The 24,708-nt window shown below is 44.6% G+C and overlaps 1 protein-coding gene across 2 annotated transcripts in view; it reads right to left on the reverse strand.

Annotated features, from left to right (window-relative positions):
* KDM4B (lysine demethylase 4B) overlaps nt 1-24,708 on the reverse strand; it is a 152,370-nt gene that overhangs the window by 116,339 nt on the left and 11,323 nt on the right. For both annotated transcript variants that reach the window (XM_090028106.1, XM_090028105.1), the window contains exons 2-5: nt 16,780-16,942; nt 9,279-9,454; nt 6,899-7,013; nt 3,167-3,360 (exon numbers count right to left, since the gene is read on the reverse strand). In XM_090028106.1, the coding sequence (XP_089884232.1) occupies nt 3,167-3,360; nt 6,899-7,013; nt 9,279-9,454; nt 16,780-16,920 (626 nt within the window). In that variant the 5' untranslated portion in view covers nt 16,921-16,942. The remainder of the gene's footprint in view (nt 1-3,166; nt 3,361-6,898; nt 7,014-9,278; nt 9,455-16,779; nt 16,943-24,708) is intronic.

Raw genomic sequence — 24,708 nt, forward strand, 5'->3', positions numbered from 1 at the left:
TTTGACTCTCCAGGCTTACATGAGTTGCCATTAGGCACAAGGGCCACCTCTTGCAAAAACTAGCCAGCTTTGGGAATGCCATTGTTCAACAAAAAGCAGGTCCTGATGGGAGCAACAATAACTTCACAAGAGAAACTGGCTGCCGTTTGGCCCAGCACCCCTGCTTCTTACTTGTACTCCTTTGAGGTACCCGTGGAGCTGGAAAAATACTGGGAAGGCAGTCAACAATTTCAGGTAGGCCGTATGTCTACTGTGCCAATGAAAACAGCTTCTATTACACCCTTGTCCAAAGCACTATGGGTCTTTGTAGACCAAACAACAGCTATCATTTTCTTGCCCAGTACCTAGTTTTCTTCCAAGAAAAACTGGTCATTTCTGCTTTCAGACACTCCTCTTCTGGCTTCAGAATAAAAACAGAACTTCGGCAGAAAAGGGAAAGAGCTGACATTGCCAAAGTCTGAAGACGGTGACTAAGTATTCTTAAGACAATACGTCCTCAATGTTAATCTTGATCAGAGACATGTTGTGCATGCAACATTTTAGAGCAACTAACATCTGCAGGATGAAGCGGGGCTTTAGACTGCCATGACCAAGTTCTTATGCTTCAGCTCCGTTTGAGTTTGTTCCGGTGTATTCAAAGGACAGAAGGAAGTTTTGTGGTGGGGCACTGGTGCCACCTAGCGGACATAAAGGATCAAAGCCACAGTTTTAGGTTAGGGATAGGCAAAACATGACTTGCATCCGGCCCATGGATTTTTTAGTAGATCTGTATCGTGTTCATTAGCATGTTAATAAGCGCTATTGTGGAAATGACATGAAGGATGGAGAACAGCAGCTGCGTGTGGCCTTCCTGGCCTGCTATGCTGCACGTGTCCACCAGAGGGCAGCAGGGCCCAGGGCTTCGCCCTTGACCTTGCCCACAGGCGGGCAACAGTGCTCCAGGCAGGGTCTGCAGCAGCCACCTGCCGCGGCACGGAGAGCAGCAGCAGGCATCCAGGGGCCTTTTGTGCATGGATGGAGCTGGCAAAGCAGCCTGGAAGTGTCCTGCAGGGAAATGAGCAGCAACCCCACTGCATGCAGCACCTGTCTGCTTCCCTCCATAAGCAACCCTGAGCGCTGGGGATCGTGGCTGAGCAACAGGCAGACATGGGCTGCTTCTCCGTGGAACCGGTACCGATGGGATGCTGCTCAGCACCACTTGTCCCTGGCCCCACTGTTCGCCCCAAACCCGCACAGATTTGCTGCTCTCCGGACGTCCACAGCGGCCACGTTGCACTCCAGGCGGCAGAAGATATGGCACGCCTAGCACGGCAGCACCCGGCCTCACTCTGCAGTGGGGAGCGCGGTGCAGCCCGCCCCGGCAGCAGTGCAGCCAGGGGAGAGCGTGGGGCCCACGGGCAGGTCACAGCGCAGGGGTGGAGTGTGGGTGGAAAAATGTGAAAACTCTGGCAACGTGACCGTCTGCAGTGATTTGGGAATTGTTTTGTGGAAATGTTTATGTAAATATGCTATTTGAAAAACTGTGTAGTAATTTGGGAACTTTTTTCTGGAATTGTGCCTGGAAATCTGGTGATGTGTAGAAACCTGATTATGGCATTTATAGTATAATGTTTATACCATAAATGCTATAAAAATTTTTAAGGATAGCTGTTCTTAAACACCATTGTGTGAGTGCAACCCTCAACAGCCCACCAAAACTCATCAAGTGGCCCCTCCAGCCCAAATAACGGCCTGCTCCTGTTTTAGGTGAGTGGGTTTTCAAGAAAGGTGATGTGATGGGATCTAAAATTAAAGTTTGGCACTTTGTATTCAGACCTCAGGTGATCTGCTTCCCCAGGTCAAACCAGCTTATCAGAGAAAGCAGAAATTCTCCCTTCACATCTTCCTGAAAGAGAGAAACTAAGCAGGTGAATGGGGGAAAAAAAACCATTTTGTGACCCACCAGAGGAGACTGAATGTTTGCACCAAAACTCCAGGTGAATGTGCAAAAAACCCAGCCCCTCTCCCACCTACCCGGTATAAAGGAGCACCATATTTATTTATTGCAGCCTCCCTGCTGCTGTAGTTCTCATACACCCGCAGGCTCCATCAGCCCGGAGATAAGTGGCGTCACTGGGGACTCATATTGTGGAGAGATGAGAAGATCTTGTCACTGTGCCCTGGCACTAGCAGAAAACAGCTTCATGGTGACATTTAAACTTTAATTTGCATGCAAATGTCAATATTTATTAGACACATCAAGATCTTCAGTAAAGCACTCTTTCGGGTCTCCAAGTCTCACTGGTTATACTTTTAAATAGCAGGAGACCTCGGGAAAATGAACACTGACTCCTGGTAACCTATTTGTTCCATATACTCGAGCTTAGCAATTTCACCCCTATTTATTGATCATTTTCATGGGATGCTATTTCTAACCAGAAGATGTGCAACCACATCCAAAACCAAAATACTTAATATGCAGCTTCAAGAACACACTAAGAAATTACTCCCTCACCAGCCTCCCCCAGAAGACACTGGGGTTGGGAACATCTTAACATATTTAACTGTTGAATCAAAATAACAGATGCCTCCTGCCCTATGGCACAGAGCAGGAATAGCAATGTTTCAGTATTTTTTTTCACTTGGGTCTCCAAGCTTTAATCCTTTAGCACCAGTTTCCAGGAAGCCTCACTTGCTGAAATGTAGGTGATAGTTTTTAACCTCTTTCCTCCAAATCCTCTCTTTGAGGGGCAAGGGTTTTTCTTCAACATGAGAAAGAAAAGGGAAAGGGATTAAAAAAAGCTTTCAAATGGCTAGTGGGAGAAAAGGAGGTTGGATAAAGAGAGTGCATGTGACTTTTGAACAGCAAGCAAAAGAAATGCTTGTATTGACTGGATTTTCAGAGTAGGACTCTTTCTATTTAACTGAAAGAAGCAACCCTTCTATGATAATATAAAAAAAAAAATCACTGGAAATCTAAGGAATGTGCCGCACATTTTTAACTGGCCTTAGATTGTACGTGAACACGCATTGCTAAATTACTAGCAACTGATTTCGTATCAAGACTGTGCTCTGGGGAAGTACAGGGGCTCCCAGCATGGACAGAAAAGAGGAGAATACGAGGGTAGTTTCTGAAGAGAGGTAAGAACTCATGGCAACTCCGCTCGTTAACATTTTACCCACTTACCAGGATTTGGGCTCCCCAAAATGCAGGTAGTTAATGCTATAGAGATCCATGTCCTCAGTGTGCCATGCAAAGGTTGTCTTCCACATCCCAAAATAGAGGTAGGGGGTATTTACGCCTTCAATGATAATCCCACACTCATGCTCCACCATGTCCAACAGGGTGTTCAGGTTACCAATGTTCCACTCTTCCACATCCTACGAGACAAGACATTCGGCAGAGTCAAAGTAAAAGCAGATCAAGCACTGCCATTGCAGAACAGACCGGTGACTCAGAGATAGGAAGCCAGCTAAAGTTTCCTCAAGCCAAATATGCCCTAAGTAAGTTCCTAATAAAAATTTGGCATTGTACCTAAATGTGCAATACTACACCTATCACCAGAGAGGCAGAGCTATCCTCCTGACCCTAGAGAGGCATCAACACATGCGCTGCAGTTTAAGAGCAGCCGTTCTTCCGATTTTATTCTTTTTTTTATTGTTCATAAATGCACTATAAAGGTTATTTCACATAAAGACACATTTTCTTTTTCAAATTAGATGCTTCAGCCTGTGGAGATAACAACCCACTCTTCTACCCAACTGCTTAAAAAAGAGCTAAGCTTCACAAAAAGGTTAAGAGGAATTGTGTTCATATTCAGCACCAGAAAAGTGGCTATAAATGTCCCATACAAAGTCGAGTTTCCTGAAGTTGGTTTCTTTGTTTGCATTCACCAATTCCTCTTATTTCTCCCCAATCCAGTACATTGTCTCAAACCAAAGTTCACCAGTCCTAAAGAAAGATTTTTTCCCCTCTTTCTTGGAAAGAGTTCAAGATAATGCTACCTTCTGCTGCTGGGCAGCTTCTAATTAAACTGTTCCCCAAAGCTACACCAGTGAGAAACTGTCTCCTGCCCTTAGAAAAAAAGAGACGAATACAGTAACAGTTCTCTCTTCCTAATATGCTTCACTCAAATAATACATCCACTTCCAAAATCCATTTAGGAGGAAGCCATCAATTATAATAAACTATGTAGTGCCCAAGCTAGTCCAGGACTTTGAAGCCACAGTAGCAGCTGTATACAGGCTCTTAGGTGCACTGTTCTCAACGTGCTCTCAAATGATAAACTAAAGCAAGTCATGAAGCCTCTTATAGTTTTGGCTTATAATCGTTTAAAAAAAAATGGTGACATTTACCTCCCCATTTTGTTTCTGAAAATTAGGGAAAAAAAAAAAACTTTACAATGTTAAAAAGTTACAACAGTTCTTTCGGTTGGCTTCCCTAAACTTACCAGGGAAGTAAGACCACAGCTGTGCACAGACTATTAGCAATGAGGGTGAACGGTAGTACAATCTTCAAAAAGGAAGGTAGCAATATCTTCCCTATCTGATACGTACCCCAAACAGTTATTGAAATACTTGTACCTGCCTGCTGCATCAACTCTAGGATCACCAAGATTCAAGCCTCATGCACACTACTGAACTAAAATGCAATTTTGTGTTTCTAAATTAGGCAGGTGAAGCATGGCTAAGCTTTCTGACAGCCACCCTAAAGTATCCACATTTATGCCATGGAACAATTCATATGTACCCTACAACACTTAGAAATGTGGCATCTACTTTTTGTGTCAACCTGTACTATACCACAGAAAAGACCCAGAGGAAGAAAACTGGGAAGCAGAGGCACACATATCTGAGCGTATCTGAGTGATGGAAGCTTCCTAAATTGCTTGAACAAAGATGGTTACCATAAGCAAAAGTGTTCATTGAGACACTGGGTGAAAGGATTACTGGACACATTACCTGAAATGAATGAACCACACAGACAAGTTCAAATAAGGTTGCAAAACTCCGTTGTGAAGTTTTAAAAAGCATCAACTGTGTCCAGTTCATGTTAGCATCAGTGGAATGTGCTATGGATATGCAAGTACAGCATAACCTCATAAATCCAGGTATCAAAATCCAGAATTCTTGAAAATCCGGCACTTTAAAAAAATACAGTAAGAGCTCCGTTATCCGGCATCCCCCGGAAATAGGGGATGCTGATTAATGGAATCAGCAGGGACGGGGGGGGACCTGTGCAGGCTGCTTTGCCCTGGGCCATGGGCCAAAGAAGTAGCAAAGAAAAACTCTGCTTGCAGAGGTGAAACCCGGACATGGTACTTCTGGTTTCGATTTGCTGCATCCCTCAGATGCCGGTTAATAGAGTTTTCCAGCTAATAAAGTGCCAGTTAACACAGCTTTTGCTGTATCACTACTTCATGGAGTAGCAGCGGTCGGTCCCAGAGCAACGGAGGGGGAAGCTTGCATACAGCAGTGGCTGCTGCTGCCATCCACCACCCCACACTGCCACTCCATGTGTGGACACTGCTCCGGGACCAGCCGCCGCTACGTCCTCCCTGTGGCTGGCCGCCATTCAGGTTTAAAAAAATCCAGCATTTTCAAATTTCCGGCAGGTGCTCAGTCCCGAGCATGCCGGATTTATGAGGTTATATTGTAATACCAATATTAAATGCACTGAGGTTGGGTAGCCTGTGCTGTGAAGACCTCAGAAATGCATCTTTATTCCAAGTCACATGAAGAAAAAGAAGAAAAGAAAAAAAACAATTACTTTCCTTTATAATGTCAAGTAGCTGCAGCGCAGAATGTTTGCCCTCCGAGTTTGTTCTACTGTGCATACAGAAGCACAAACATTTGACAGTATTATCTCATTTTTACTGTCTAAATAGTGCTAACAGTCAGTCAACACTCCAGAGATGCAGTTTTCTACTCAAAAGGAAATAAATATGGAGGGGAGGGGCTCCAGAGAGCCTGATGCTGATTTCTAAGCTTCCTTCAACAAAAATGTGTGTGTTTAATCACTGTTCCCAATAGACAGGATTTAGTATACTCTATTAAAGAGTGTTCTTCATTCTGAAGATATATTCCAGTCCCCTCAATTCCCCCTGTAGTTCCAATTGGAGATGGCTTCGCACTGATAAATAGGACCTAGCCTGCAAAACTGGTTCGCTCTTCTACCCATCCCAAGACAAGCAAGCCAACAGACCCACCCAATGTCAAGAACAAAAAAACCTGGTTTGCATTCTCTGCACATCCATGCTATTGAAGAGACGTGTAAGAAAGCCAAGAGGTTATTTTTCAAAAGCACTCAACGCTGGCTTATCTCTGCTCGATTCATATTTTTCCTTCTTTTTGAAACTGGTGGTAATTCAGGCCACCAATATTTAGTGCATTTGAAAATCCAACCCCCAGTAAACAAAATCATATAGTTCATAAAGAACAAACAGCCTGTAAATAGTGCGCCTGTTTTGGTTAGATTAGTACTTCTAATGCAGACTTAACTTTCTTTGAGGAGGAAAAATAAGCCATGCTTAATTATCTAAAAATAGACTGAATGAATTACATAACGAGTCATTTCTTTTGTTAAAAAAGGGACATCAGTAATGTCTGCAAGAAACAGGAATAGAAGGTCTTTTCTGCCAAATCCAACACTATACTTAAATGTAATGAACCGCAGCTCCCGTTCACTGGCCAAAGTGAAGATAAGCTTTTGATTGTGAGAATAGAGAGTAGGCTTTTGCCTTTCTAAATATCCATGGCACTTCAGCAAAAGATCATTATCCATTTCTTTGATTGCCAGTTGGGTATTTTCCCCAGAAATTATAAACAGCCACACACCTAAAAAAAAAGTGGCCAGGGGCAGGATCTGGCCCTTTGGGTCCATTTAACAAGTAGCTCAAAAAGCATACGTATTACTTACTGCATCGTACAGCGAGCCACTGATATCTGCCCCATAAATTGGTGAGACAAACGTTAGATTCTTCCAGTATTTGCGTTCCAGGTCTTCAAAATCTTGGTGACGAGGAGTACAATACCTGGTAAGCAAACAGGAAAACAGTAAGAGGGTAGAAAGGCATACACTGAAGAAGCAGACGTTCGGCAGAGACTAAAACAAAGCATAAACTGTTTACTTTTGTGAACGGTCTCGATGGACTGGGCAGTCCAAGAGGCAATCAAAAGAACACTTAGAGGTTATGGTTTGAGCAGTGGGTTCTGGATAGCAGCACAGTGAAGATGATTATGTAGCAGTGATGTGATTGATGCCTGAAGCACAGCGAGCTACCATTCACCAGACAACCTGAACCAGACAGTCTCCTCTGGTTTCCCTTACAACCACTGCAGGGCCCAAGAGCCCACAAAAAGGAGGCATGGCTGCATCCCATACGCAGCAGACTCGAGATGTATACATCAACGGGCACTTACAGAACACCCCATTTAATCACTGTGCTCCACTTATAACTGACCACAACTGCTCAACAGGTTTTAGAGTGTAAGTGCACTGAGAGTTATTACCCCTCTGCTTTCTTTCAATATTATTTCATATCTTCCAGTTAAAAATCTCAAAATGAGCCCCGCAACCATGCAGAAAGACATACAAGTATCATCTCCATGTCAGAATGGTGTAAGCTGAGGCAGAGAAGAGTGAGCTGCAATGCCTAAAAAAAAAAAAAAATCACATAGCAAGTCCTGCAGAAGGCAGGGTAGAGATGTACCTTGTAGACTAACTGAATCAGAGATGCATAAGCTTTTGTGAACAAGTGCTCACCCTCATTAGATGCCAAAGTGAACTCTTGCTCATGAAAGCTTATGCATCTCTGCTTCAGCTGGTCTCTAACAGTGGTTCTCAACATTTTTACATAAGACACTCTTCATTAGGCTTACAGCACCTCTCTATGACTTGTGAACTGAGCGGCAATCCATTTCAAAAACCTAATTTGTATAGTAATTATCAACTTCGAGAAGGGCCAGGGAATAAGGACAGAGAAGCAGCCAGGCAGGAACAAGCCTGAGCCTACACTTATCCCACACTTCATGGCATCCTTGTCAAGAATCATTGGTATAAAAGTGCATCTCTCCCCTGCCTTCTGCCTGACTTCAGACAAACATGGCTAATTACCACTCAAAGCAGTTTAAGTTCCCTATATTCCTTCTCTCTCTCTTTTCCTATTGCTGATGCTAGAAGTCTTAAAACAAAGTAACCTTTAAAATATGCATGCACAGAAGATTACACACTGCTTTTAAGTCTTTTTTACACATAGGCAGAAAGACTTCAAAAGATAGAAAACTGTACAAGCACTTCACATGTATTAGTGCGTGTGTATATATATTCAGAGAATCATAAAAAATGAGGGGTGGAAGGAACATCAGGAGGTCACATCTAGTCCAACCCCCTGCTCCAAGCAGGACTAGCCCAGCCCCAACTACATCACCCCAACCAAAGCTTTGTCTAGCCGGGTCTGAAAAACCTGCAAGGATGGAGATTCCCCCACCTCTTAGGGTAGCCTGTTCCAGTGCTTTACTACCCCCTCCTAGTGAGAAAGTTCTTCCTAATATCCAAGCTCAACTTTCCTGGCTGCAGCTTGAGACCATCCCTCAGCATTTAGGTGGAGCAGGGAAGTTAACAGAGTGCAAAGCGGTAACACAGTCACACAGGGAATTTGTGGCAGTCAGGAATGGGATACAGAGTGAGGCGTCAGCTTTTATAGATACTGGGTATGGGGGGGGTTGTTTTAATGATCTCGCTCTACTAAGTTAAAAAACAAGCTCTGTTCATGTGAATCTGGGAAGAGGATTTCTGGTCTGTCAGCTTCAGCTAACTGATTTCTTTTGTGTTGTTGTGATGCTAACTAGCTATGAAGCATCCCGAGGTGTACCCATGCATGCAACGAACACAAGCTGAGCTACTTCCAGCCTGCTCATCTACATAATACTTAGGCACCAAAGCCCATCTCCAAGTGACTAGCTGTTTGGCAAGTCACAACGATAAAACAGCTGCTTCTAAGAACTATGGAACCAGAACCATTTCCTCCACGAGATGCATGGCCATGGAAGATTGTCATCAAATGCAGCCAGTCTGCACTGATTCAGTAGAACAGGAAAATGACAACCTAGCATAATCTCTTGCTATACTGCTAGGATTCTGAATTGAAAGTCTTACAAATAAAAATAATTGCTACTAGAATGCTTCCTATTTAACAAGCTGCTTTGCATTTTCTTCCCAGCTTGTCGAGAATAGCTTTCCATAAGCACCTCTTAGTGCACGACGCAGCAAACTGCCAGACTCATGAACAAGTACGTACTTCTCGCTGTTGGCTAGACGCCGGTATTCTCCTACAGTTGTGGGCTTCTTCTGTATGTTATACTGGGTGAATAACCCTGACTGGCCAGTCACGACCTGCTGAATAGGTGCTGGGATAACCATGTCATCTATGTCATCATAGCTCCTTCGGGGTTTCCACTCCTTAGGAGGAATCACCTGGAAGAAGAAAAAAACCAACCAAGTAAGAATCTCTCTGTCACACCAGGCAGGCTATTTTCCATTAAGAAAAATGCTAATGTGGACATACCTTGTGCATCAATTCTAGCTAGCATAAACCGGTTGCATGAATTTTAATGACTCATTCTGAGCAGAACTAGATGAGTAGTTAAACAGCTGGCAGCTTGTCTACCAGCACTCCTATCAATGTAGCTACCCCAAATGAAAATCAAGCATTTTTTCTCAACAGTTCTTACCACTGTTTAGACATTAGTCCCTGACACATCAAAATAATGTGTATGCTGCTTTCCCAGTGGGCACCATAAAAAGTTGCCTTTCCTGCCACCCCAAGAAGTTGCAATTAGATCCGCTAGCAATGCTACTGTCAGACTATCCACACGCCTCCCATTTTCACAGGCTTGTAGATGTCTAGTGATACTTCCTATGCCCCAAAAAATTTAAAGGAGTCGGCAGCTCACAACAAGACTGGCCCAGTCTACCTGCATTGTGGATGTAGCCTGCTTGTTCCACGGTTAGATGTTTTTAAGTTCGACACGAGGATTTTGACTTGTCCCCCCAAGTTAAAAGGAAAAGGAAAAATTAGGGAACTTTGTGAAGTCTCTCACACAAACCCCAATCTCAGTGACATCAGTAGGAACTGGAAGCACCCTATGCTATTCACTTGTTTTTCTGCTTGATATGCAGCACACCTTTATTTGCTCCACAAACTACAAGTCCACAATGTAGAAAGCTTATTCCTGCTTAGACTGTTGCACTAAACATGTAGATGATTAAACATTTTTGAGCTTGAAAACCTATGCTGCAGTATTGACCAGCTTTAGGTATTGTTCTTGACCATTCCTCAATATACCAGGACTGGGTTAGCAAAAGACATTGTTTTAGAACAGTTTTTAAGAGCGCTTTCCATACATTAAAAATACCTTGCATTCAGGGGGCCTGCTTAAAACGTATAGCAAGGAGAAGAACTATTTTGATCACTCTAAGCCTAGTTACACTACGATTGTTCCAAACACGGGTAGCAAATGATTCTGTCCAGTTTTTTTCATCATCTCTCTGATCTATGCCAAAAGCCTTGGATAACCGTTGGAGGCACTGTGAAAGCACAGTGACAGCCTAGCACCTGTTAAATAAAACTGTTTTAGCCACATCTGGAGGACAGTTACACTAGCAAACTTCTGTGAAGCAGGGCTTTAATAATTTGCTTGCCCCCCTGACCAAGAGGAGACACCGTCAGAGAAAAGAGCTGAGAGTTCAAAAGATAAAGGAAAAAGTAAAAGCCCAATCATCTTCAAAATCAGATAATGTGGCAAAAGTCTCCTGCTTTGCAAAACAGACAGACAAGAAGCCTATTGAGATGTTCACGGGGGGCAGGGGTTAGAGAAAGGAAAGAATAAAGAGTGTTTTTAGCCTTTTTGTGCATCTGGAAGATGAATATGCTATTCCACTTCTTCACAGGGGTGAAGAGAGGATTAACTAGGAAAATAATGTCTACAAAGTGCCTTGAAAAATGAAAAGTTGCGTTTAAGTATTAAACATGGTAACTGCAAACCAAGTGTCTTTCCTTCAGTGCAGCATTTCAAAGGCTTGGTGTCTTTAATGAACGGTCACAAACACATTCTGCTACCAGCTCGTATTTGAAGTGAATAAAGGGGAACAGATTCAGCTTTCACAAGCAGTTTTCTGTCGAGGTGCTAAAAGTATTACTTTTATTTTAAGCAATGAACAAGTCTAGGGGAGATTTAAATTGTGAACTCAAACAGTTTGATAAAAAGACAGAGGTCCTGCCCATAATAAAGCTGAAGCCCTGCTAGCAACAGTGTGTAACAAAGTATATTGCCGGCAGCAGCTTTATCTGATTCCCTGGCTCGTGTATGTAGGGGACTTCTCTCCGATCTCTCCAGAGGGGTGTACACTGGTGTTGACAGAGAAGTCTTGTGGGTGGAGGGGGACAAAATGATCTGTCCATACTAACTAGGAAAATCCGGATAGTTAAATTCTTAGGTAGGGAAAACAGTCAATATGACACCACAAGAAAGGGCTGGGAAGGAAGAGAGACAAAAAGTAATGCACAGTTCCTGATAAAAATATGTGAACTCCTAAGGATCAATGAAGAGCAAAACACTTAAGGATAGCTGTTCAGCACTCTTCCTGTGCTTTTCTAGGCATAAGCTGGTGGTGTGCAGAGCAGCTACAAAGCAGGGAGTTTGGAAGGTAAAACTTCCCTTTTAAAGAAAAGGACTGAAAATAAATCTAGGTTCAAGCTCAGAGGAGAGACCCAAGTACAGGCATGAGGCTTGCAGAATGGCAACCTCAGCTGAAAAGTAAAATATACGGATTTATAAGAAACCAGTTAGTTATGAGACAGAGGAATGGCAATTTATTTGAACTTAATGGGAATCATGGAAAAGGTGGTCTGGAAGGGACCACAAGAGGTCATCCAGTCTAACCCCTTACAAAAGGCAGGGTCATCCCGGTTTAAACCACACTAGTCAAGTGTTCATTTAACCTGCTCTGAAAACTTCTTTAAGTTGTGGAATAAGTCCCCTAGAATAAAGTGAGTACCTATTAGAAAGCCCTGTTTGGATAACAGAATTAATGTTCAGAGCTATAAGATGCTGCGACGTGGAGGTATAGTACAATAGGGGAAAAAAAGGCTATTTTCCAAGATCCAGAATTCACTGACAGCTTTCAGCTTTGTTAAGAACTTGCCCTAGAGAACTCAAGAGAATGAAATCATTAGTACACTCAAGCAGACAAGGAAAGTCTTCGTGAAGAGCTTTTTATCAATACCAAGCTCCATTTTACACCTGTAATAAAAGCAACGATTGACCTGTGTCTTAACAAGATGCTACTCTCTCACACCGAACAGTTTTATGTTTCTCTTCTGTGTTGTGCGCTATTACTTTCAGCTAAGTGACACACGTATATCTGCCTCGTTAGAACAAACGGATCTCCATCTGGGATGCAACAAGAAAGAGACACAAGAGGATGCTTCCCACTTCATTTGCCCTCCTTTTACCAAAAAGTCCACGTTTAAGACATGTGGACTTCTCACAGTTTCAGCTCTTATTATGAAAGGCTTCGGACAAAAAACAGGAAGACCGAGACATAGCAATGCCTTGCTTCTGTGGTCAACTGAGCATGTTTCATAAATTGTTTATCCAGCTAAGGGCCCTCCCCGATGCGACCGCAGGCACCACATCGATCAGGAGACCTAGTGATCGATGGGAAGCTGGGTGACAGCGACCACGAGCTGATCACCTTCACCATCCGCCGTAAAGCTGGCAAGTCAGTCAGCAACACAGAAGTCCTTGACTTCAGAAAAGCCGACTTTGACAAGCTCAAGAGGCTTGTCGGTCAGGCCCTCAGGGACCATGACCCCAGGGAGATGGGAGTTCAAGAAGAGTGGCTGCTTCTCAAGGAAGCGATCCTCAATGCACAAGCTAAATCTATCCCAACACGGAGGAAAGGCAGCAAGAAGGCACAGCAGCCCTCCTGGCTCTCTAGGGACCTAGCGGACCTCCTGTGGCTAAAAAGGAAAGCCTACAAAGGATGGAGGAGGGGATTCACCTCCAAGGAGGATTATTCTGCACTGGTCCGGTCCTGCAGGGAGCAAACCAGGAAAGCCAAGGCTGCAACTGAACTCCAACTAGCTTCAGGCATCAAGGACAACAAAAAGTCCTTTTTCAGCTATGTGGGGAGCCGGAGGAAAAGCAAGGGCAACGTTGGACCCCTGCTAAACCAGATGGGGCAACTGACAACTGACGCCCAGGAAAAAGCCAACCTATTAAATAGGTACTTTGCGTCAGTCTTTCATCAGTCCTGTGGGACGCCCATGCCTGCTATGGGACAGGGAGATCCGGGTGAGGGGGATCCCCTACCCTCCATCAATGCTGACCTCATGAAGGAACACCTTGAGAAGCTGGATACCTTCAAGTCAGCCGGCCCTGACAACCTGCACCCCAGGGCACTCAAGGAGCTGGCGAGCGTCATAGCCCAGCCCCTGGCACGGGTCTTTGAAAACTCCTGGTGCTCTGGTGTAGTGCCCGAAGACTGGAAGAAGGCCAATGTGGTGCCGATCTTCAAGAAAGGGAGGAGAGCGGATCCGGCTAACTACAGGCCCATTAGCCTGACTTCTATCCTGGGGAAGATCTTAGAAAAGTTTATTAAGGAGGCCATCCTTGATGGACTGGCCCAGGCTAACATCCTAAGGGATAGCCAGCACAGGTTTGTTGCGGGTGGGTCTTGTTTGACCAATCTCATTTCCTTCTACGACCGGGTGACCTATCACCTGGACAAGGGAGAAGAGATTGATGTCATATATCTTGACTTCAAAAAAGCCTTTGATCTGGTATCCCACGATCACCTCTTGGCCAAACTGCCCAGTTGTGGCCTTGGCTCCACCACAATCTGCTGGCTGGGAAACTGGCTCCGTGGTCGGACCCAGAGGGTTGTAATCGATGGCAGTCACTCATCGTGGTGCCCTGTGACCAGTGGGGTCCCTCAAGGCTCTGTCCTGGGACCCATCCTGTTCAACATCTTCATTAATGATGTGGACATTGGAGTCAGGAGTGGACTGGCCAAGTTCGCCGATGACACCAAACTTTGGGGCAAAGCATCCACGCCAGAAGATAGGCGGGTGATCCAGGCTGACGTGGACAAGCTCAGCAAATGGGCGGACAAGAACCTCATGGTGTTTAACACCGATAAATGCAAGGTTCTCCACCTTGGGAGGAAAAACCTGCAGCACCCTTATAGGCTCGGCAGTGCTACGTTGGATAGCACTACAGAAGAAAGAGACTTGGGGGTCATCATTGACCACAAGATGAACATGAGCCTCCAATGCGATGCTGCGGCTAGTAAAGCGACCAAAATGCTGGCGTGCATCCATAGATGCTTCTCGAGTAAATCCCGGGACGTCATTCTCCCCTTGTACTCGGCCTTGGTGAGGCCGCAGCTGGAGTACTGCGTCCAGTTTTGGGCTCCACAATTCAAAAAGGATGTGGAGAAGCTTGAGAGAGTCCAGAGGAGAGCCACGCGCATGATCAGAGGTCAGGAAAACAGATCTTACGATGACAGGCTGAGAGCCATGGGACTCTTTAGCCTGGAAAAGCGCAGGCTCAGGGGTGATCTGGTGGCCACCTATAAGTTTATCAGGGGTGACCACCAGGATCTGGGGGAACGTTTGTTCACCAGAGCGCCCCAAGGGATGACGAGGTTGAACGGTCACAAACTCCTGCAAGACTGTTTCAGGCTGGACATAGGAAAAATTTCTTTGCTGTCCGAGCCCCCGAGGTCTGGAACAGTCTGCCAGCGGAGGTGGTTCAAGCGCCTACATTGAACACCTTCAGGAGTAAATTGGATGCTTATCTTGCTGGGATCCTATGACCCCAGCTGACTTCCTGCCCTTTGGGCAGGGGGCTGGACTCAATGATCTCCCGAGGTCCCTTCCAGCCCTAATGTCTATGAAATCTATGAAATCCCTAGTTTTTCCCCCACAACACCTCAAGCAGGACAAGCTGATGACATTTACTTCTGACTAATCACCAGCCACATTTATTCAATAAATATATTTGCCAGGCTTAGCAATGAGGATTATTAGTGAATTAAAATTAAATTAAAAACACACTGCAGAATCCATAAACCTTTTGTGCTTGTGAACTCCCAGTGTTTTAGCTCATACATACCCACTGGTTGACAACTACAGATATTTGGAAAGATAAGCAGCGCTCTCTCAGACCCACACTGAATAACCAGCACGTTTAAAAAGGGCAGAGATGGTGATTGTGTAAGCTGTACAGGATATGCAGTAATAAACCCATGCACATAGGGCATGGAAGACAGACCCTCACTCCATGCCCTATGTTGGAAGGCACCACGCCAGGAGCAAGAGCCCAGGGCCATTTTTACATTTGAATTAGTGAGCTGCACTAATTAGAAGTGCCCGGTGCTGCATCGGGTACAAGTGTGTAAGTGGCGCAGCACACGTCAATGCTGAGAAAACAGCGGCGGTACACTCTCAACAAAAGCACATCAAACGTGTTTTAGTTCAAAGCGTGCTGACAACCATTTTCTCAGGGATGATGTTCACGGCGCCACTTATACACCTGTGCCCAATGCAGCACTGGGCACTTTAATATATGTGCTCCACCACACTGGATTTCCAGTGTGTCAAAGCAGACTCGCTGCATGTGTGCAGGTGCCCCTAGATGCCGGCTGTTACGAATGTTGCATTAACTAGTCAAAAGATAAAAAAGCATAAGTAGCATTGGAAACAGGGCACCTTTCACAACCAGGGGAATGCACACAGCATTAAATCACAGAGTCACACTCCTTGTGTGCTCTCCTGCTGGCCCTATTCATCTTGTACTCGCAGCTGGCCTGCCCTATGCCTAGCTGAAGCAGGAAGAAGAAAGGAGGTCCACAGCCCTGCCCAGTTCAAAGTCTGGTGGTTCAGGCACTACATGGGGAAGTAGGAGAGGCAGGATTAATCTTCCTCAGAAATGAGCAGCCTAGAACCTAGGTTCTAACCACTAGGCTAGTGGGCAAAAGGTAGGCATGTCACCCTCCTCCTCCAATGTACTATGCCATTCACAATGCTGTTAAGAGCTTCCAAGGGAGCCAGGAGCTGTCATGATGGAAGGGTCTTCCCGCATCCAAGTCAATCCCAGGAGGTCAGGCCAAACCCTGGCTCAGCATTTTCTACCGTCTGATCCCTGTTTTGTGCTTATATGGTCTGGAGGGACATGCAGCTGCCCCCTGAGAGTAGAATAGCTTTGCACCCCTTTTGGGTGCAACAGCTTCATTTCCTTGAGGTGTCATGTATTTTTTGGTTGGGCAGCTACCTAGGCTTAAATGTCCAGAACAAGACTTGGGCTGCAGTCTGAAAAATGATGTCTGGCCCACTGGGCTCTAGGTCTATGTGCAGAAATTAAAGATCCCATTACATTTTTGAAGAACACAGCATCACCCCAATGGCTTAGGCAAGGTGCCTTGTAAAATCAACAACATTTCTAGTTTTTAAGCACTTTCACCTGTAATACCTGTGCACTACAAGTATCTTGTGCTTTATATATGGACCACCTGAAGACAGTCACAGTAAGAGCAACACCAAGTGAAAACTAATTATTTCTGATTAGCGCTATGTAATAAGCACCGTTCCCAAGATGTGACAGTCCAACATAACTGGTGTTTTCCCATTTAGGCACCAGACCCAGTAGCATTGTTCAGGAGCCCAATACTGAGCTGGGCCCGTTTTCGACTTTTGTAAGTCAAGTCAACCGGTAAGTCGAGACTAAACTCACCTTGGCAAGTCCTGCCCTGTGAGCTCCTTGCGATTCAATGTAGGCAACATATTTTGCAAAGTCCCGAAATTGCTCTAGGGTAGGACGAAAGGTCATGATCTTACAGCCTGGGTTCTGTGGACTTGGGTTTTCAGACCCCATGTTTCCAGCAAGTTTTCAGCACCTGAACAAGAGAGGTGGGGAGGGTACAGGAGAGAGTAGAAAAAGGTTAAACAGAAATGCATTCCTTTCCTTACACACTCCTTTTACAATCTCACAAAAAACTTATCCAGGTTTCTGTTTCCCCCCACCAACGGAGCACCAATTACACCACCACTGACCTCTACCCTTCATCTTGCAATTAATCACCCCAAAATGTACTATTTTGCTCAAGAAACTGGACTTAAAATATTATTCTGTAGCCTAAGAAACACAGTTCTTTTATCAACTGTGAAGCAACATTTCCCATCCATACTGCCGTTCTGAACTGCGAACCTCACTGTATTTTCCTTATTCTCCCCACCAGTTCTCAGACAAGGGGCACACATTCTCAACAGACTCTATATATTCATTTCCCATCTATACAAACCATTCTAGACATTGTACAAAATCACAAGGTACTGCATATTGGTTTTATTTTTTTTACTACGAAGGGGGAATCTGTGTGTTCATACACCAAGACACATTATCATTTGTAGCTACTGATTGCAAAAAAAAAAAAAAATGCAATCATGATATAGAGATATTTCAGTAAGAATGAGAGGTGGCAGGGGGTGGGGGGAGGGCAGAGTGACACGATATAGAGGTAAGGTCCCTACCCTCTACCTCTAGGACTCCAGTATCTTCTCTGGAAAAATTAGTCTTAATTTATCTGTCTAATAAAGACTCTTGAGTTTTACTTTTCATTTGGTACCACAGTGTAAGGCCTGGCCTATACAGGTTTTGTATACCAAAATGACTACACTGGCCGGGGTACAGTTTTGTTTCCACTGTCTGCATATGTATCTTGGGACTCACTGGGGTGGGAACAGTAACGCTACTATTGAAAAGGTGCCATGGATGGAAAGCAACCGGCTCAAGCAGAACTGATGCAATCCTGAAGCATGCTAGGGAGATATTTTGTAGAGGTGGCTAAGGCACTGTCTCCACCTTCCCCCAAAAGCTCGTGACCCCATTTGTCAAAGTGGTAACAACATGTTTGATGCCTCACTAATCTGGGATGACAGGTACCATCAGCTTCCAAAAATGCCTTTTTTCATGACAGCTTGCTAGGAAACATCATCCATTTCTGTGTGACATGGAGTTGGACACTGTAATAACGCAATTTTCATCTCCAGGCTGTATTAGCATTAGCACCCTTGCATTGCCTATGGAATGCAAAATGAACACAAGCTTTGGCTTCTCCATTGTTCAGCCCACTGCAAGCACATGTCTGCACCCAACTCCTTCCACCTCCAGCTTTTGATCCCATAAAGGGAGAAGTGCCAGAAACTCACTAAGTCCGCTACGAACTTTGCTACTGATTTTATATGGAAGTTGCTGAGATCCTATGGTGATGGTCACATGAATAAATAAACCACAGAAGCCCTACCCATCTTAGGGTTTTCTTTCTTGTTCCCAACCATGTACAAATTAAACTAGGATAACTGCTCCCTGTCCATGTACAAACTACACTAGGATAACAGCTGAGGAAGATTTGGGGGACTTGTACTAATAACTGTAACAGAATACACATATCAGTTATGCTTAAATAAAGGCTAAGCAAAGCTAATGGTTTGCCCAAATACTTCAGCTCCATTCATTTACTCTGCATAAGTGGATGTCCTTCAACATTAAGCTAAGGGCATTCACTTCAGCCCTCTGTTTTTCAGCATGCGTATTGAAGCAAATGGTTGTCATTCATAATTTTAGAGCAGCATGCTTCTTCCTCTTCCTCCATTACTTTCCCTGAAAGCAACTTGCACGTTAGGTTACAGATAATGTTAGTTATTTCCTCTTCTGCTCAAGTGCTAATCAGTTAAGACAGAAGCTATTTAATAGATAGACTCCTACATTGTAATTTAATGCTGCTTGCACTTTATAATGGGTCAGATTAGCATTCCACTCCCTAAAAATGTAGACCGCTCGTTTTAAAATCTTGATCGACTCAAAAAGCAACTGTCTGATTTCTTTCAAAATTTGCAGATTTTTTTTTTCTTTTATCCTGGGCTGTTTAAAATTTGGAAAAACGGATCTTTTCAAAAGGAAAGTTAAAAAAAAACTGTACTTCCAAAGAGTTGTGAACAGACTATATGCCTTAAAGACACGCACGTGCCCCCCCGAACACCACTAATATCACTAGAGGGCAGTGATGGGCTTCTAAGGATTACTACAATACGCAGCAAAGCCATGTCAGCTGCAGCCATGAGATGTCAAAAAATACAGTGGGGCTGAACCTTGCCAGGTCTGTACTAAACTGGAAAACCTCCAAGAAAAATCCAATTTCATTTGTGCATTAAGAAATTCCTATAACTACAGCATGTAAAGCATTTTCGGATGCTTCTAGGTCACAGGTCCGCGGGGAAAGGCATGTATTTTCTCTGCATTGTAGACTATTGCATTATAGACTATTGCACTATTTGTATTATTCCTTGTGCTATTCAAATGTTTTACAATAATACTGAAGAGGGATGAGCATTTCCAGTTCCAGGGTCCAACCACTTGACTGATGTGCCCGCACTGATACTAAATAGTTTCCTTATTAGCATCTGGGAAAATTGCATTGACTAGGAAAGACACATGGTGGTGCTTAATCCAAAACAGAGAAGAACCAGTACTCAGGACCATGTTTCAAAGTGAGATTTCCAAAACCCTGTCCCTCCAGATTCTCACCCAACAGGCTACTCTAAGGTAGGAGCAGGAAATTATTTTGGACAGAGGGCTGCTTACTGAGTTTTGGCAAGCTATCGAGGGCCACATGATAGGCAGCCAGGGGAAGATCAATAGTAATTTCCTAAATTTTTTTAGGGGTCCCGCGGGCTGGACAGAATGGCTGACAGGCTGCATCCGGCCCCCGGGCTGCATTTTGCCCACCCCTGCTGTAAGACAACACAGGGAAGCTACAGCCATTTTCAACACTCTTAAAAACAGAGCAAAACAAGTTTCTGCACAAGCAAGGTGGGAAGTGGGGAAAAATCCTGCACCAGCACTGCTGGCACAAGGTAAGACCTAACATTTCCTCCTGATGAAAATCCAAACCAATGCTCTCAAAGCCATCTGTCCCAGAGATGCCCCACCACTACCTAAATGCCCCAGCTGCAGCAGTAGCAGCCTTCCACCTTTTCACCATCCCATCGAAAGCAGATAACCAAAGTAAGCTAAAAGGAATAGCCTTAGGCATGAAGGACATTTCAGGGACCAGTTGTGTATTCAAGGGAGTCTATTTTCCCTTGAAAAAGCAAGGTAGTGATGTCTCTCCCTCTCCCCTGGCTCACAGAAGAAACATAAGGCATCTTGGATTTTTCCATGCTGTTTAATCTGATCTCACTGCTCTAAAGCAAATCTTAACAGGCACCCTAGATAATACTTGCTGTGGTGTGTGTTCGGCTAATTAACCTAATTAAGCTATTACAACAGCTAACTATAGAAGCCATAAGCGGGAGGGGAAGAATCAGATCCCCCACTTCCCTTTACTTCTGATTCTAAAAAGCAGAGCGGAGGGACACCTGGGCATCAGCAACATCCTGTTATCAACCGAGGCCACGTGCCGTTCTACATGAGTAGGAGTGTGAAGCCTGCAATGCAGAGCTCTCAGACCTAGCTCTTGTGGAGGAACAGGAGTTTTCATTATTCTTATTTATTTCATTTTCCTTCTTCACAACCGCGCTGGCAGGTAACCGCTGCATTAAGCAACACCCGTAGCTGTAGTTTGGACAGTGCTGGAGCATTTTGCTGCTAGCCGCTCGCCATCTGCCAAAGACGCTGTGACGAGGAACCGCGCGAGCAGCAGGACCAGCAAGAGCTGCTGATACAAGCCAGGCAGGAACTAAAAGAGTCTGAAGGAGATATTTTGCTGCCACAGACAAAGGCAGCAACAAACCGAAAGACCAATTGGGAAAGGTTTAATAGGAGAAGCAGCTTATTAAGTTGTTGAAGGAGCTATTCTGAAAACGCATGAAAGGAGCTCCCTCCTTTCATTCAGAGCCCTAAGCAACCTCAGCCAGCCTATGACTCTTCCCTGGCTCGGGCTGCCTTAGTAAGGGCCCCATGGAGGACCATTTTACAGGAAGGCTCTAAGCCTCATCACCAGCCTCTGGACAGAGACAGCAGCAACCTTCAAAAATGGCTCATGCGCTTCTTTTAGCAGCAGACAATGTCCCAAAAGCCGACCGACAAAGGACCTGAAAGGATCGTTCTTGTCTCTCCAGGACAGGAATGCGTCTGTGTCTAGGAAGCACCCAGCAAACTGAGCCCGATAAGAAATACGAACTTGAAGTCGTTTCCGTTTTATTTTCCAAGTTAAAAACCCTCTCCCTAGCACAGATAGTGAGGTAGGAAAATATCCTCCCCTCTTTCCACACTACACTACTGTCATTTGGATCTCCATAGGAAGCAGGTTCATTCTGCTGTTCAAGCAGTGATAAGCACTACTGTCATTGCCACTGGACACTGATAGCAACTCTCCTCTCACACATCCTGGATAGCAGATGTCTGCAGCTTTTTTAGAGCCACTTCTAAGGCACTGGGGCTAGGAGGTAAGAACAGAAAAAGATCTCTGGCCACTGACTCAATGGGGTTTTATCACAGCCTTTTGCTACACAACCCAGAGTAAGAGGATACAAATGTATCTGGTGGAGACAGGAAAGGAAGGTGCATGAATAATTGTGAAATAATGTGCGAAACAAGTCATGGAAAGGATACAGAACATACCTGTGAGTACCAGGATGGTCAAGTAGGTACTGTAACGCAGTACAGCAACTGCATGCAGAAGAGGAAACAAAAGAGAAGAGAGATCACATAAGACATTAAGTTAAAAAAGAGGCGTAAAGAAACACGGGAGGAATACTTGACCCGGTACAAATAAAGACGTTACCCAACCTAAGTGCCTATCACAGGACGATTCCCAGATACCAAGTGACGAGCCTCCTGGTGAAGGCTAAGCAGGACAAAATGAAAAGAGACACAAAGTTCGGTTCAGTTAATTTATTCAGTAACTAACCACCACCAACACAATTTGCATGTATAAATGTATTGTGCACAAAATTCTGGGGAGAGACAGTGAGCTTCAGGCCATGAAAGCTTGTGGTATACATACATGTCTACTTTGGTTGGTCTATTAGGGGCAAATCTACACTGCCTTCTACACATATTTTTGGTCAATCCAGGAACACTGATATACGTGTCAATATTTTGCACTCACTCAAGCACAAAACACTCAAAGCATTTTGCTGAAAGCCCTCAGTCTTCTCTTCTACATTAAGCACAATGATTCCAGGAAGCTCCATGGATTTTGCAACGAGGGGTGAAGAATACCATGCAACACACTTCTAGCCAGAAAACAAACAGAAGACCTCACAAATGAACAAAATGAGATTATACCCCTGCCCCTTGAATGCTCTGCAGCTATATGGTATAAACAGGTACAGGACAGAGGAATATCAGGTTTGAGTCATTTGTTAAAAATTAACGAACATCACTAGAGAAGCTGAAATAACTACAATTAAACTTTCATTCCACGGTTAAAAGCTAGAGCTTCTTGGAGAGTTCAGAGTACAGACAAGTGACAAGGTCTAACGCAGCAGTTCTCAATCGGGAGAAGTGCCTTGAGATTCTTTTAAGGGTGTTGCATGGTGCCATGCAATGTTAGCACTCTAAAAACATGATTCACAAGATAAATCAAAGGTTTCAGATGGTATCCACGGAGTCAAAAAAGTCTGCCCTGTTGCGGTCTTTCCTAGTTCTTTGCAAGAGTAGAATTTCTGTATTATTTTTCCATAGTTAGAAAAAAAAACCATCGAAAATGCACAGCTGGCATTTTCTGGAGGGTGTCTTGAATCTAACAAGGGGTGTTGTGAGTCTAAAAAAGGCTGAGAACCACTGGTCGAATGTGTGGTCCCACTCCCATATCTGAAGCAGTAAGCCCAAGGGTGAATACAAATTTTCTTTGCTTTGGGCTCCTCTATACTAAGGTAGGGAATTAAATTACATGCGAAAACCGTGTTAAAAAAACCCACTGAGGTGGTGAAGCCAGGCACTCGAAAGTTAGAAAGTGCTAAAATTTAAGACGCCCAATGCAATGTGAATTTGGTCATCTTGTGTATTATGACATAGACATTAATGAATTACACTTTTTGGTACTTTTTTCTTTTCCCCTGCACAGAGTTCATCCCAGAGCTGGGGACCAGAGGAGGACACTGTTGTCAGTAAAACCTGCCTCCTTCATTCCAAAAACTGGAGGTCTGGAGTGCAATCCCCTGCCTGAGAGCAAGAGAAAGCATCTCCCTCTAACGAGAGCTGAATGCATGTGCGGGAAATGGGATTCCTTCTCTTGTTCTGCCAAGTTAGGACCTTGTTACACCTTACACCGGGGACAGGCAAAATACAGCACCCGCCAGGCAATTTCATCTGGGCCAGGGTCGCCCATCAACTAACTGTACCCTGCCTGGCCCTTCCGCCCATGAGGGTGGGAGCGAGGCACCCGCCTCTATCACACAGCACATGAGTTATGCAATCACCTCTATATACACTACGTAAACACAAAAATATTTTTTGCAATAAAATTAAAATATGTTATAGTAGGTGTTTGACTTTTGGTTTATAATTTGGTCTTTTTCTGGCTCCAAGATGGCAACGCTTGCCTCCCCTCCCCTCCCCTCCCCAAAGGAGTACTTCCAGTCCCAAGATTTTACCAGGGGACAGGGCCACCCTTCCAGCCCTCAACAGCTCACCCAGACTCATTAAGCAGCCCTCCAGCCAAGATAGCAGCTAGCTGGGAGCTGGGAGCAGTGGCACCTTTAGTCGGAGAAGGTTACTAGACTGTCCCCCACCTGCACAGCTGTGACTTGCCACCAGCAGCCTGGTAAGCAGGGCCAGGACTAGGAGCTGTAGGAGGTCAGGAGGTGGAAAGTTTGCCCACAGAGAACAGGAGGGTGGAGAAGGGACCGCTGCATCCTGGGATACTGGAGGACTTCAACTTGGGCAGCACATGTGTGGGAAGAGGCCCTTACACCAGGCCTTTAATTATTACCCTTTAATATTTGTAAAGCAGGCAATACTACAAGTGATGTAATTAACTGACAAAGAGGAAACCAATAATTCTAGCCGAGGGAACGGTTGAAATGCTGTGCAGCAAGCGCAGCTTAAGGCCATACATTTGACTATGAGGATAAAAACAAAATGCAAAACAGCTACTCATCAACCAGCCTCCAATTCTCTGCACCAAGGTAGGGATCCCCTGGAAAAACTCTGCAATTAAGGACTATCATAATGCATGCAAACAAGGGAATCAAATTGAAGTTGTATTAGCAAACTTAGACCTGTATGAGGAACCCTGGGGAAATGACACTCAGATTCCCACCCCTCACTGGCTCCTGGTCCCAATCCTTGGCCACACACTTCCTCTTCCCGTCTCACTTTCCCATTCCTCACCCCCCTCCCCATCATATTGAGCTGCTTGGAAAAATCTCCGTGCTGTCACCCCTTCCCTGCATTGGCCAATTTTCCCCCTCCTCAAAAGGAATTAAGTCAGAAGCAGATACCCTCCACAAATTTCAGCCCAAATGGTTAAAACATGGTGAAGATGCAATCAAAAAAGGAAAGGAAAAAAAAAGGAGTGGGATGGTCCTTGTAAAGTTGCTCAGCACGTCCCATTATAAGTGACTGGTACTATCAGGCACCTCTATTTAAAACTCTGGATACTTCCAGGGAAGGCCAATTAATACAATGCAGCAAAATTGGATAAATAGACCTAAA

The sequence above is a fragment of the Crocodylus siamensis genome, chromosome 14 (assembly GCF_052110815.1).
Source record: "Crocodylus siamensis isolate JL-2025a chromosome 14, ASM5211081v1, whole genome shotgun sequence".
In the NCBI taxonomy this organism is placed as follows: domain Eukaryota; kingdom Metazoa; phylum Chordata; order Crocodylia; family Crocodylidae; genus Crocodylus; species Crocodylus siamensis.